This window comes from Poromitra crassiceps, assembly GCF_964638095.1.
Source record: "Poromitra crassiceps genome assembly, chromosome: 6".
In the NCBI taxonomy this organism is placed as follows: Eukaryota; Metazoa; Chordata; class Actinopteri; order Beryciformes; family Melamphaidae; genus Poromitra; species Poromitra crassiceps.
This window is the reverse complement of record NC_139627.1, coordinates 18072951-18088104: the sequence shown is the minus strand read 5'-3', so window position 1 is coordinate 18088104 and position 15154 is coordinate 18072951. Positions and strand designations below refer to the sequence as shown.

Here is a 15154-nt window from a genome sequence, read left to right as displayed (position 1 = left end):
GTGCTGCTCATCCCACAAATGCAGAATCCTCCTTACAAATGAGACAGTGCTGTGAAGGGAAATGAACAGGCTTTCCAATAACATAAGATACAATGCTGAGGATACAGTAACAGCAGAGATATGATCAACCAAACACAAGTTTACAAACCTTTTTTTGAGGAGTTTATTTCCGTTGTCTACTCTCCTCAGAATTAGGTTTATAAGTTATATCTTGAAATGTAAGAGTAATTGTATTGTGTCTTTACTCAATACACCACAAGAAATAGAAGAAATAAAATATGTAATATGTGATAAATACAATGCGTACATTACACAATGTACACCACAATACAATTTATAACAAGAATGGGGAACCTAGTAACCTATATATGTCGAACAAAAATATAAACGCAACACTGTTTTTTTGCTCCCATTTTTCATGAGATGAAGTAAAAGATCTAAGACTTTTTCTATGCACACAAATTTGTTTATGAGCACTTCTCCTTTGCCAGAATAATCCATCCACCTGACAGGTGTGACATATCAAGATGATGATGAAACACCAGGATTATTATTGCACAGGTGTGTCTTGGGCTGCTCACAATAAAAGGCCAGTCTAAAATGTGCAGTTTGATCACACAACACAGTGACACAGATGTAGGAAGTTTTGAGGGACTGTACAAATTGCATGCTGACTGCAGGAATGTCCACCAGAGCTGCTGCCTGTGAATTTAATGTTAATTTCACCACCATAAACCATCTCCAATGTGTTCAGAAAATGTCCACTTCCGAAGTGGTGAATACCACAGGAGGGGGGCCGTTCCTATGGACTCTTCCCTTGAACACGATAAACACGACCGCATTTGAAGGCAGCATTATTGTGACGAGCTCATGGCACACCTGTGCAATAATCATGATGTAATCATGCCACACCTGTCAGGTGGATCAAGGGTGTCACCTTGTGTTGAAAAGTGGGAGGGCATAATCTAGTCATAGGCTATATGCCCTCCTCCTATAGTGTAGCCTAGGCCCTGTAGGTCCCCAGCAAATTGATGAAGTGTTGTTAACTTCACAATTATTTCATTTTTTTAGAGAATGTAGAAGAATGACTGTTTACATATAGTTATGAGATTCTGGACAAAATCATCTCTAACAATAAAAATAAAGTCAGATTTGGGTCTGAGAGAAACCATCTCGGGGGTCCCTGGCTCTAATGTGGACTAAATGAGGGGTCCTTGATATGAAAAAGGCTGAGTCACTGCATTAGTTTGCATGTTAGCCCTGCTTACCACTGATGAAAAGACCAAAACGTATGCACGCATGCTACAGGAAGTGGCTAGCACCTTCTAGCTAGCAAGTAGCACCTAACAGTTTCCTCATGGTAACAGGAACACATCAGCAGGGCAGGTTTCAAGTGAAAAACATTTTCAGTGAAATATGGAGCCAAACAGGAAACTATGAGGGCCCGTCCACATGAACACGGATATCATTGAAAGTGTAGTGCATTTAATTTTTGGGAATGCATTTTCAGAAATATTTGTGTTGGTGTGGTTCATGTTCAAACTCAATGTTTTGGAGGTTGCCAGCTCTTGGCATTGCCCACAGTTATAAGACTATGATATATGATTACTAATACTACTACTGTCTGGCAGTAAGAGCAATACCACAAATACTACCTTTTTCTGAGAGACAGCTTTTATCCCCAGGCCATCAGACAGTAACCTGATGCTGCCAGATGGTTAGTTTCACATTCTGTTTCACAAACACACATCCATCTGGGAACAGAGCAACTCAAGCCGTTGAAGAGGGCAGTCACTTTTTTAAAGCTACTTGGCAGGTGATTGGTTGACCCATCTGTCTATCACAGTCTGGGCGAATCAGATCAACTTGCCTCTGATGTAGCAGCCTGCGACGGGAGAGCAGAGAGTGAACAACCAATACAACTACAAATATCTGAGCATTGAATGATAGCAGTTAGCATGGAGGTAGGGTTAGTGTTAGGTTAAAAAAGTTAAAAGGTGTTAACGAACGAACGCCTGATCAGATCTTAAGATCTCGTGAGGATCCACAATGGAAACAAGCCCTCGGGCTTTATTGTGTTTTACTCCTTTTGATCAATATTGTTTTGTTGTATTGTCTTGCACAATTCTGCATTTATTGAATCAATAAAGATATCAATCAATCAATCCAGCTGGCTTGCGAGGTTAATGAAACTGATCAACAGGTCTATTACACTGCCCCCACCCTAACCCACCTCATACAGGAAACCTTACCCTGCCTATTCTCCCCCTACCCTTCCTCCACACACACATACACCATAGATACAACACACACACACACACACACACACACACACACACACACACACACACACACACACACACACACACACACACACACACACACACACACACACACACACACACAGACACACACACACACACACACACACACACACACCACAACCACAACCACAGCATATACACTTTTTTGCAGACATTTAGCAAACCTGCACAGGACTTTGCACAGACATTTTGTCACATAACATTGTGCATAGTGTTCTTGTTTGGATATTTATTATTATTCTCTCTTATCTCTACTTATATCTTGTGTTTCTTGATAGATTAATGGCATTCAGAGTGGAAGGCAAAGGAATCATTTCATGGTACGAGAGAAACTTGTTTTCAACTGTGTGCATATGACAATAAACACTTTGACATGACTGACTTTGACAGCAAACACAAAATTTGGCCTAAAGTAAGATGGTTGATATGGAAAGGTTCCTTAGCTAATAGTCCCATCTAGAAGTATCCTCTTTCACTACAAAGGAAGAATACACCTCTCTCATCTACATGTATTCAGTCTACAAAGGCACTTGGTCATATTGCATGTGAATGCTTGAGTGAGACTGTTACGCGCTTCCTTTGTCTTCTCTCTGGCATACCACAACAATTTCCTTGTTTAGACATTTCATAGTTTTTGTGCGACGCCCAAATATCAGTGTATCAGGCTTGTCAGTTTAGGTTATGCATGTTGAGCACAGGGCGAAATAGAGCAGTTTGTCTGAACAGGTGACTGTCTCAGCTGAGGGACAGGGAAGAGACATGGAGGCTGTGATTGGACTGTTGATGATGCTACTCGGACTCTCTCATGGTGAGCTCTTTGACTAGTCGACATATTAATATTCATGATGGTATATTGGGCGAATAAATGTTTTTATGTTGATCCAGTAATCCATATATTCTTCAATGAATACAAATACAAGATCATTATTGATCAAGTATGTGAGTATAGTTATGACCTCATCAGTGATGTTTACTGAAGCTGATGGAACTGAGCTTTTGTCAATAAATGAATTAACAATCTTCACATTATTATTTTTAGTTTTTAGTTTTGTAATTAATTTGACAGATGTATGCATTAACGTTATCCTGCATACAACCCAGAGCTCACAACATTTTGAGAGTTTGTATCTGTATATAGGAACTACAAAGGCACAGAGAGCGGTCTAGGTCTGTTTGTCAAGACCTCTGCTCTTCTTCTCTTCGCCCTATAAATATGGACAACTGGAATGAATAGTCATTGATTCCTCACAATATTCTTACTGTAAAAAAAGAACGTCACTTCATTAAACTGTCAAAAATGTAATCAATAATAATGATGATGATAATAATAATAATAATAATAATAATAACATGCATTCTTCCACCAAGCAATACAGTTGATAGTTTTTGTTTCTTTTAAACAGACAAATGCATATTTGTCTGTTTAAAAGAAACAAAAACTATCATTTGAACAAAGAAGACATAATGAACCTGATTGAGCAAGCAATACAGTTTTTGAACAGCAGCTAAACAACTACAGTTAGTGTATGAATATAAATGAGCTGTCATAGTCACAGCTGTATATGTGGCTGCGGTTCCCAAGAAAAACCTTCAGTCTGCATGCTGTGGTCTGAGAGTCAAAGCTACACCTGTTATTCACAAATATATCCCTATATTGTAGCTTCATATTCAATACATTGATATGGCACTGTGGCACATGCCTAGAATCTTGCAGCAGTCATTAACATCGCTGCTTGTATTGTAAGAAATTGATACAGATTGTGATATAGCATAATATATATTTTTTCATCTTGTGTGTTTTTTGTTTGTTTGTTTGTTTTTTAATTTCCAGGTGTGGAAACCTACTGTGATGGGACACAGAACGAGACGTGTTACGGTGCTCTGGGAGGAACTGTGGATATCCGACTGTTGGCTCAAGGAACAAATCTACAAGTCTACAAATTCGCATGGATGAAAAATAAAAAAAACAAAGTTCTTACTGTGAGAAACAATATGGTTCAGCTTAATGACTTCAAAGACAGATCCTCCTTCACTGTGAGTAATGGAACATTTAGGCTACGTAACCTCACCTACTCTGACAGTGCTGAATATGACCTTCATATCTACACAAATGATGGACAGCAGTCGGGAACAAGACAACTTAAACTGTTCATACAAGGTAAATAAGTACTTTAATAAATTGTTGGAGAGATTATTAATAATGATAGAAGACATATTCCACTATCTCATAGCCATTTGTCAACTTCCAGCAGAAAGTAGAAGCCATGCTCAGTTTGGGCTTTATGGGAACAAATAATGGCTGGGTTTCCCAAAAGCTTCTTTGCGCTAAGAAGCTAATTCAACCCTTCTTAAGGCCCCCTTAAGAAGCAAACGCGTTTCCCAATTGCTTCTTTACGAAGGCATGCGTTTCCCAAAAGCTTCTTAGCGCTAAGAAGCTTCTTTGACCCTTCTTAAGGCTCCCGTAAGAAGCCAACGAAGCCAACGCGTTTCCCGATTGCTTCTTAGCCTAAAATTATCTTCCAATTATCCTCCGTTAAGAAGGCTGCGTTTCCCAAAAGCTTCTTAGCGCTAAGATGATCTTTCGTTAAGAAGGTTTTGTAAGAAGGGTCTGGAGCCTTCTTAACACCTTCTTAATGACAAAACACTGGCAGATCCAGCCGCGTCAGGCAAAAGGAGATACTTGTGTCCACTGTTCCTCTTGTGTTTTTCCCTTTTTCCTTTCTTTCATGTACCCTTTAGTGTTTAAAATTAGGGAACACTTGAAAATCTCCCCTGTATGTATGGTTACTTGTGTTTTAAATGTTTTACCGTAGGCTATATTCCTCTAATCAGAATGGATTACTTTTATAATGTTGTGGATTTATATAGCACCTTTCACAGAACCCAAGGTCGCTTAAATTCTGTAGTGTTTCTCTGTTTTGTTGTATGCTGTGTATATAAAGCAATTTGAACTGCAGTCCATGTCTGAAATAAATAATGTTTAATAAAGTTTAACATGACCATGATTAGGTGTTAACAGTGTTTCTCAACCACTGAGTCGTGGCCCACTGCTGGGCTCAGAGTGCCATCAAGTGAGCCGCTCCAGTTAAGATGCTTCTTAAGAGCCTTCTATTTTTTTTATTTTTCTCGACTGTTAAGAAGGCGTTTGGGAAACACTTCTTTGGAGCCTTCTTAACTCCTTAAGAAGCTTCTTAACTCCTTAAGAAGCTTCTTAACTCTTAAGAAGCTTCTTTGTTGGGAAACTCAGCCAATGTCAGTTAGTAATATAAGTGTGAAAAATAAAATGTGTGATTGTTATAATTGATAATACAGTGTCAGTAATATGATTTTCATTAATTTAATTAATTAATGTATTTGTTCCAATCATGATAATGCTGAAAACAACATTTCAATTTTCAATTTACACATTCCATAATTTACACATTGCATGGCCGGAATGTTACAGATAAATTAGTAAAAACTAATTTGACACTAGTTGAGTTGAGCCTGGAGCTAGGTAGCCTATACTGTATTTTACTATTTGCAAACAAATGCACACTAGAAAAGAGAAACACTTTAGCCTACATGAAATGCTACAAAGAGAACATTTCCATGACCAAATATACAGTTGTACTGTTACTGTACTGCATCACTGTTGTTGTTTGAAAACCTTGTTAATCCAAAGTTGGTGATTTTCATGTTTTCACATTAATCAAAGGATGACATGAGTGGGTTGGGAAATTGTCAAACCTTTTGTGTTTTATGAAACTCTTTTAAAACCACTGGATCAACTCTAAATGTTTTATGAAACTCTTTTAAAACCACTGGATCAACTCTAAATGCACGGTGCAGAATAGCAGAAAGTGACATTTTGGAGACACAAGGTTTTCACACAACAGTGACAGCAAAATGACTGACACCAGACGACTCCAAGAAATGACATTGACAAAAGATTCTGCCAATGTCCAAACTCATCTGAGTCCATTTCCCTCAGCACCTGTGTCCACTGCCCAGCTGGCTGATGAGTGTCTGTCCCAGGGAGAGGTGATGGTGTCCTGCTCCTCTGAGACGGGGGACAGTCCTCAGTACAGCTGGACTCTGGACGGACGCACACTGAGGGACACCGAGCTCGTCTCTGGTGATAAACCGACAAACAACAACATGACAAACAACAACACGACAAACAACATCACTCTGAAACCAGGCCTGATGGGACTTCTTGTCTGCTTGGTCAAGAATAACATCAGTAAAGCCACTGCAAGCAAGAACATATCAACCTGTCAAGGTGAGCCAGAACATGAAAAAGTGTGATGTTGGGGCGTCCAGGTGCAGTGGTAGATTCTCTGCCTACTAACACGAGGGTCGTGGGTTCGAGCCCCCGTATTCCCTCCGGCTTGGTCGGGTGTGCATACACGCACAATTGGCTGTACTGCGGGTGGGAAGCGCGATTAAGGGTATGTGTCCTGGTCGCTGTACTAGCGCCTCCTCTGGTCGGTCGGGGCACCTGTCCAAGTGGAAGTGGAACTGTGGCAAATAATGTGATCCTCCCACCTGCTACGTCCTGCCGGTGATACTCCTCGCTGTCAGGTGAAAATAAGCTGCTGGCTACTGCAAATGTGTCAGAGGAAGCATGTGGTAGTAAGACTCTCAACTGGGACAACCTAGCAGGGAATTGGCCAAGTACAATTGGGGAGAAGAAGAAAAGGTGTGATGTTGATGAACTGATGATTATGATGATGTGACTGTTGTATTTGCCCACAGACTTCATGTGTGACAACTGCACCTCATCCAATGAGACCAATGCCCAGTATATTAGCGGTAAGTCAATGTTATGGTCACATACAGCTGTCATTCATGAGCTGTCACTGGTTAGTCTAACTGTCAATCATAGGATGTCATTTGAGTGAATGGAGTAAGGTTACTGGCTAGCTCGTCTCGGTGGGCGGGCCTAATCACCATTCAGACGAATGGTTTCAGGTGCGCTCGAGATGCCATTGAGAGCTGAGGGAGCACATGAGCCAGTGTGTGAGGGTGAGTGAGCACATGAGCCAGTGTGTGAGGGTGAGGGAGCACATGAGCCAGTGTGTGAGGGTGAGGGAGCACATGAGCCAGTGTGAGAGGGTGAGGGAGCACATGAGCCAGTGTGAGAGGGTGAGGGAGCACATGAGCCAGTGTGTGAGGGTGAGGGAGCACATGAGCCAGTGTGTGAGGGTGAGGGAGCACATGAGCCAGTGTGAGAGGGTGAGGGAGCACATGAGCCAGTGTGAGAGGGTGAGGGAGCACATGAGCCAGTGTGAGAGGGTGAGGGAGCACATGAGCCAGTGTGTGAGGGTGACTGAGGCAGTGTGTGAGGGTGAGGGAGCACATGAGCCAGTGTGTGAGGGTGAGGGAGCACATGAGCCAGTGTGTGAGGGTGAGGGAGCACATGAGCCAGTGTGTGAGGGTGAGTGAGCACATGAGCCAGTGTGTGAGGGTGAGGGAGCACATGAGCCAGTGTGTGAGGGTGAGGGAGCACATGAGCCAGTATGTGAGGGTGACTGAGGCAGTGTGTGAGGGTGAGGGAGCACATGAGCCAGTGTGTGAGGGTGAGGGAGCACATGAGCCAGTGTGAGAGGGTGAGGGAGCACATGAGCCAGTGTGAGAGGGTGAGGGAGCACATGAGCCAGTGTGTGAGGGTGAGGGAGCACATGAGCCAGTGTGTGAGGGTGACTGAGGCAGTGTGTGAGGGTGAGGGAGCACATGAGCCAGTGTGTGAGGGTGAGGGAGCACATGAGCCAGTGTGTGAGGGTGAGTGAGCACATGAGCCAGTGTGTGAGGGTGAGGGAGCACATGAGCCAGTGTGTGAGGGTGAGTGAGCCATGAGCAGCTGTGGGAAGACTGAGGCAGTGTGTGGACTCTGTCAGATCAGCGTGGGTCTAAGTTCAACTCAAGTATCAGAAGAGAGACTAGTGAAACAGGAAGTTAACTGCAGATCAAGAGGCTTCCAGATGCTGAGAGTTAACTTTGAATACCAAACCGGTAAAGAGAGACTGTTGTGAGCGTGGATCTGACCACAGCCCAGTGACTGTTTGTTTGTCAGCGTTTGTCGTCTGTTTGTCGTGTGCTCGTATTAACGGGATGTTGAAGTCAAGTTCAGCACAACACTGTGTGAACTGACCACTGAAGCAGACAGACGTCTACCAGGCAGAGCACTGTGAGGGCAAGAGGGCGAGACGATGGAGGTGTCAAGGTGCAGTTTGGGTCAAGTCAGCAGAGCCAGAGCAACAGTGCAGGAGGCCTCCTCTGTGTCTAACCTATGCTGCAGCCTGATGCTAACATTGGTCCATTCATTCATCCAAATGTTTACGGATAGTTGGTTTTGATGGTAATGTTGAAACCCCTAGAAAACGAGGTAGCCAAAATAGTTATGTGATGAGAGACCAGCTAACTGGCCCGTGACATTCAACATGAGCTGCAACCACGACCAAAGAACCTTTAAGTGAGGCCACCACCACGGGTAAAAAGACCGGCTCCACAGAGTTCGTTAGAGCCTCCACTCACATCAGACCCTCCAATCAAACCATGACTGTCAAACCCCACAGACCCCTGGTACATTAGTATGTGATGATTCATTCACTGATGTCATTTCTCTTTTCATATTATTATCTTTGCATCTCCTGGCAGACTGGCTAACTCAGTATGTGATCTCTTGTCATTTGAACAGGACACATCAGGCTCATTGCTGGTTCTCTGTCGGCGCTGCTCGTTCTCTTAGTGGTTGTGGGCGGAGTCTGCTGTGTTGTGATGAAAAAGAAGAAGAAAGGAACCAGGAAGAAACAAGGTCCACAAACATTCAGCTCTTTTGTATCCACAGTAGAGTGTGCACATATCTGCTGTTGCTAATGATACAGGCTGCAGTTGATCTCCAGATGTGCTGAGTGTCAGAACTGTCACACAGCACGGCTTAACACTGAACACATGCAGCACATTTGCTTGCTGTCACTGGGCCTTTGTGATCATGTGATCATCATCTGACATGTTTTGACCACCTGATTGACCTGCATCTCTCCTCTCCACAGAGAGCGGACAGGACATGACCTACGCTGACGTCCACATCTTGCAGCGGCAGGTGAAGTCACGGGAGGAAAAGGCCCACATGGAGGTGGAGGACAGCCAGGTCAATGTGTCGGGGGACCACAGGCAGCTCACTGAGGCCCAGTTGGAGGTGGAGGTCAATGTGCCCACTGAACAGACTGAGGATGAGATCCGACCCAGATCCGACCCAGACGCCACCTACCAGAGCCTCAGTCCAGCCACCATGGATCAGGACCAAACATATTCTACTGTCAAACAGACTGGATAGTAGTGGGCAGAGCCGTGTAGATAGAAGAGTCCCGACATCTCCATTCACTCCAATGGACCAGTTTTTTACTCTCAAGAGTTCCAGGAAGTAAGGTCCTGGATTAAGCAGCACTGTCGAGTTGCAGCAAAATAGACAGTTTGTGTTGTACTCTGAAATGGTTTTTCCCCCCTTGAATCAAATTGTACATTATCAGCTTTATTTTAGCATGCAAAAGTAGCGTGAGACCCATTCCTGGCTGTTCATTGGCTAATGAGTCTCGCATTTTGGTCCTCCGCTGACGCCACTCTCTCTAGAGGACACTAGTAAAGAAAGAAAATTCTTGTATTCTTGTATATTTATACTGTATATAATAACTATGTATATAATATAGCCTACTTCCTGTTGAAACACAATGTTGGATGTTTGGTCCGGTCATAACGCGGGGAGGGATCATTCCAAAGTGTAAACCAATGGGAGATCACTTACGGAAAAAGGCAGTTTTATTGGATGGGAGGAGTCGAGGGGTGGAATTGTTAAAAAAATCTGTGATGTTTATTGACTGGAGTTTTTATTTACACCTCCTGGTGCAACATAAGGTTACCATTCAAGATACACTGTTTTCTTGTAAATAATGTGATTTTGAGATCAAAATGGGGGCGGGGCGTATGGTTCTTCCACCTGCTACTGAGGCTCCTGACTGTGTTCAATGAATAAAGCATAAAAATTGTCAATATGTCTTGTTTGTTAAATCATTTAATCCCCAAACAACTCAAAACTATAGAGTCAATACCAACAGGAGGATACACTGTTTGACATTGGCAGGGAAATTTGGAACATTTGACATCGGCTCTACTGACACAATCAGCTGTGCTGCTCATCCCACAAATGCAGAATCCTCCTTACAAATGAGACAGTGTTGTGAAGGGAAATGAACAGGCTTTCCAATAACATAAGATACAATGCTGAGGATACAGTAACAGCAGAGATATGATCAACCAAACACAAGTTTACAAACCTTTTTTTGAGGAGTTTATTTCTGTTGTCTACTCTCCTCAGAATTAGGTTTATAAGTTATATCTTGAAATGTAGTAAGAGTAATTGTATTGTGTCTTTACTCAATACACCACAAGAAATAGAAGAAATAAAATATGTAATATGTGATAAATACAATGCGTACATTACACAATGTACACCACAATACAATTTATAACAAGAATGGGGAACCTAGTAACCTATATATGTCGAACAAAAATATAAACGCAACACTGGTTTTTTGCTCCCATTTTTCATGAGATGAAGTAAAAGATCTAAGACTTTTTCTATGCACACAAATTTGTTTATGAGCACTTCTCCTTTGCCAGAATAATCCATCCACCTGACAGGTGTGACATATCAAGATGCTGATGAAACACCAGGATTATTATTGCACAGGTGTGTCTTGGGCTGCTCACAATAAAAGGCCAGTCTAAAATGTGCAGTTTGATCACACAACACAGTGACACAGATGTAGGAAGTTTTGAGGGACTGTGCAAATTGCATGCTGACTGCATGAATGTCCACCAGAGCTGCTGCCTGTGAATTTAATGTTAATTTCACCACCATAAACCATAAACCATCTCCAATGTGTTCAGAAAATGTCCACTTCCGAAGTGGTGAATACCACAGGAGGGGGGCCGTTCCTATGGACTCTTCCCTTGAACACGATAAACACGACCGCATTTGAAGGCAGCATTATTGTGACGAGCTCATGGCACACCTGTGCAATAATCATGATGTAATCATGCCACACCTGTCAGGTGGATCAAGGGTGTCACCTTGTGTTGAAAAGTGGGAGGGCATAATCTAGTCATAGGCTATATGCCCTCCTCCTATAGTGTAGCCTATAGGCCCTGTAGGTCCCCAGCAAATTGATGAAGTGTTGTTAACGTCACAATTATTTGATTTTTTTAGAGAATGTAGAAGAATGGCTGTTTACAGATAGTTATGAGATTCTGGACAAAATCATCTCTAACAATAAAAAAAAAAGTCAGATTTGGGTCTGAGAGAAACCATCTCGGGCATCCGTGGCCCTAATAATGTGGACTAAATGAGGGGTCCTTGATATGAAAAAGGCTGAGTCACTGCATTAGTCTGCATGTTAGCCCTGCTTACCACTGATGAAAAGACCAAACACGCATGCTACAGGAAGTGGCTAGCACCTTCTAGCTAGCAAGTAGCACCTAACAGTTTCCTCATGGTAACAGGAACACATCAGCAGGGCAGGTTTCAAGTGAAAAACATTTTCAGTGAAATATGGAGCCAAAGAGGAAACTATGAGGGCGCGTCCACATGAACACGGATATCATTGAAAGTGTAGTATTACATTTTTTATCAGTCAATAATAAGGCAGAGTGAGAAGTGAGTGAGGATCTTATCCGCTCAAGTTGAACTATTTTAATAATAATTTTTATTAATAATAATAATAATAATAATAATAATAATAATAATAATAATAATAATAATAGATAGGATTTATATAGCGCCTTTCAAGACACTCAAAGCGCTTCACATATCAGGGGAGGGAACTCAACTCATCCACCACCGATGCGTAGCACCCACCTGGGTGATGCACGGCAGCCAGTTTGCACCAGAACGCTCACCACACATCAGCTCTCACGGTGGAGAGTTGAGGACTGAATGTGCCAATTAAGTAACGAGGGATGATTAGGTGGCCATGATTGAAGGAAGGCCTGTGTGTGAATTTAGCCAGGGCACCGGGGTTACACCCCTACTCTTATGAAGAGTGCTGATGGGATCTTTAATGACCACAGAGAGTCAGGACCTCGGTTTAACATCTCATCCAAAGGACGGTGCTCACTCACAGGACAGAGTCCCTGTCTCTGCCCTGGGGCATTGGGGAGATTATTCATCAGATCAGATTATTCCTCAGACCATTCAGACCAGAGGGGAAGAGCGCCTCCTACTGGTCCTCCAACACCACTTCCAGCACCAGTCTCCCATCCAAGGAGTATCCTACTGTAGGCCAGACCTGCTTAGCTTCCCCAGGAAAGCCAGTAATGTAATGCAGGAGCCACTGGTGCTGACATTTTCCCTTATTTGTGCAACGAACAAGAGGTGTGTGGAATTCACAGCCAGCCATATGAAATAACTGTGTTTTAAATAGTTTTTGCAATGTCATGTGAACAGAGAGATATTCTAATGTTTGTGTGTACAGGGGGGGAATTGCAAACAGAGGAGAAAAATGCATTTTCAGAAATATTTGTGTTGGTGTGGTTCATGTTCAAACTCAATGTTTTGGAGGTTGCCAGGTCTTGGCATTGCCCACAGTTATAAGACTATGATATATGATTACTAATACTACTACTGTCTGCCAGTAAGAGCAATACCACAAATACTACCTTTTTCTGAGAGACAGCTTTGATCCCCAGGCCATCAGACAGTAACCTGACGCTGCCAGATGGTTAGTTTCACATTCTGTTTCACAAACACACATCCATCAGGGAACAAGCCGTTGAAGAGGGCAGTAGCTTTTTTAAAGCTACTTGGCAGGTGATTGGTTGACCCATCTGTCTATCACCGTCTGGGCGTGTTAACTGCAACCAATCAGATCAACTTGCCTCTGACGTAGCAGCCTGCGACGGGAGAGCAGAGAGTGAACAACCAATAGAACTACAAATATCTGAGCATTGAATGATAGCAGTTAGCATGGAGGTATATAGGGTTAGGGTTGGGTTAAAAAAGTTAAAAGGTGTTAACGAACGAACGCCTGATCAGATCTTAAGATCTCGTGAGGATCCAGCTGGCTTGCGAGGTTAATGAAACTGATCAACAGGTCCATTACACTGCCCCCACCCTAACCCACCTCATACAGGAAACCTTACGTTGCCTATTCTCCCCCCACCCTCCCTCCACACACACCATAGATACAAACACACACACACACACACACACACACACACACACACACACACACACACACACACACACACACACACACACACCACAACCACATCATACACTTTTTTGCAGACATTTTGCAAACCTGCACAGGACTTTGCACAGACATTTTGTCACTTAACATTGTTCATAGTGTTCTTGTTTGGATATTTATTATTATTCTCTCTTATCTCTACTTATATCTTGTGTTTCTTGATAGATTAATGGCATTCAGAGTGGAAGGCAAAGGAATCATTTCATGGTACGAGAGAAACTTGTTTTCAACTGTGTGCATATGACAATAAACACTTTGACATGACTGACTTTGACAGCAAACACAAAATTTGGCCTAAAGTAAGATGGTTGATATGGAAAGGTTCCTTAGCTAATAGTCCCGTCTAGAAGTATCCTCTTTCACTACAAAGGAAGAATACACCTCTCTGATCTACATGTATTCAGTCTACAGTATCAAAGGCACTTGGTCATATTGCATTTGAATACTTTAGTGAGACTGTTACGCGCTTCCTTTGTCTTCTCTCTGGCATACCACAACAATTTCCTTCTTTAGACGTTTCATAGTTTCTGTGCGACGCCCAAATACCAGTGTATCATATCAGGCTTGTCAGTTTAGGTTATGCATGTTCATGCTGATCACAGCTAATAAATATCCAAAGAACTCTCTACAATATACAGAGCAATAATGTTACGTGACCAAATCAAATGTCTGTGCAAATGTTTGCAAAATGTCTCGGGTCTGTGGTTGTGCAGTGTGTGTGGTTAGTTAGTGTGTGTGTGTGTGTGTGTGTGTGTGTGTGTGTGTGTGTGTGTGTGTGTGTGTGTGTGTGTGTGTGTGTGTGTGTGTGTGTGTTCATGCCACAAACACACGTTCACACACACAGGAGGCGGTGGGGGGGAGGCAAATTGTCATATGTAGTCGCAGCTTTTGTGAATTTGCACTTATAATTATTATTATTATTATTATTATTATTATTATTATTATTATTATTATTATTATTATTATTATTATTATTGTTGTATCTCTACTCTTGATATCTTGTGTTTCTTGATAGATAAATGGCATTTAGAGTGGAAGGCAAAGGAAGAATTCCATGGTAGACGGTAGATGGTGGACGTTGGGGGCGGCCCTGTGGTCGCATTTTGCCCATGTATTGAATAAACACTTTGACTGACAAAAAGATGTAGGCCTACTTAAACTTATTGATCGGTAGATATGGAAAAGTTCCTTAGACCCATCTAGAAGTATGTTTCAATGATTGTTGTTTTGTCACTGCCATATTATAGAGGTGCCTTGAACACCTTAGAAGTCTCAGCTCAAATCCTCTTTTGCTATGAAGGAAGAATACACCCGTCTCCTCCCTTCACTCTATTAAAGGCACTTGGCCATATTGTGTGTGATGCTTTAGTGAGACTGATAAACACTTCCTTCTTCCGTCTTCTCTCTACCTATAAATAGGCCTACCACAACAATTTCCTTGTTTAGACATTTCATAGTTTCTGTGCGATGACCATACCAGTGTATCATATAAGGCTTGTCAGAGGAGAGCATGTTGAGCACAGGGTGAAATAGAGCAGT

At 42.4% G+C, this 15154-nt stretch overlaps 1 protein-coding gene across 1 annotated transcript; it reads left to right on the top strand.

The window, feature by feature from the left end:
* The first annotated feature begins 3004 nt into the window (after positions 1-3004).
* LOC310778940 (uncharacterized protein) lies at positions 3005-10307 on the top strand. Its single transcript, XM_083639413.1, has 6 exons — positions 3005-3132; positions 4156-4482; positions 6298-6588; positions 7065-7121; positions 9007-9123; positions 9362-10307. Exons 1-6 carry the CDS (start codon positions 3084-3086, stop codon positions 9643-9645), a joined length of 1125 nt encoding a protein of 374 aa, XP_083495539.1. The 5' UTR covers positions 3005-3083; the 3' UTR covers positions 9646-10307.
* Positions 10308-15154: the final 4847 nt, after the last annotated feature.

What these genes read in the sequence shown, in the direction of transcription:
- LOC310778940 (XM_083639413.1), top strand. Translation starts at nt 3,084, where the DNA reads ATGGAGGCTGTGATTGGACTGTTGATGATGCTACTCGGACTCTCTCAT. An exon ending in GCTACTCGGACTCTCTCATG is followed by an intron (nt 3,133 to 4,155) that starts GTGAGCTCTTTG and finishes TTTAATTTCCAG; the next exon opens with GTGTGGAAACCTACTGTGAT. An exon ending in ACTTAAACTGTTCATACAAG is followed by an intron (nt 4,483 to 6,297) that starts GTAAATAAGTAC and finishes CATTTCCCTCAG; the next exon opens with CACCTGTGTCCACTGCCCAG.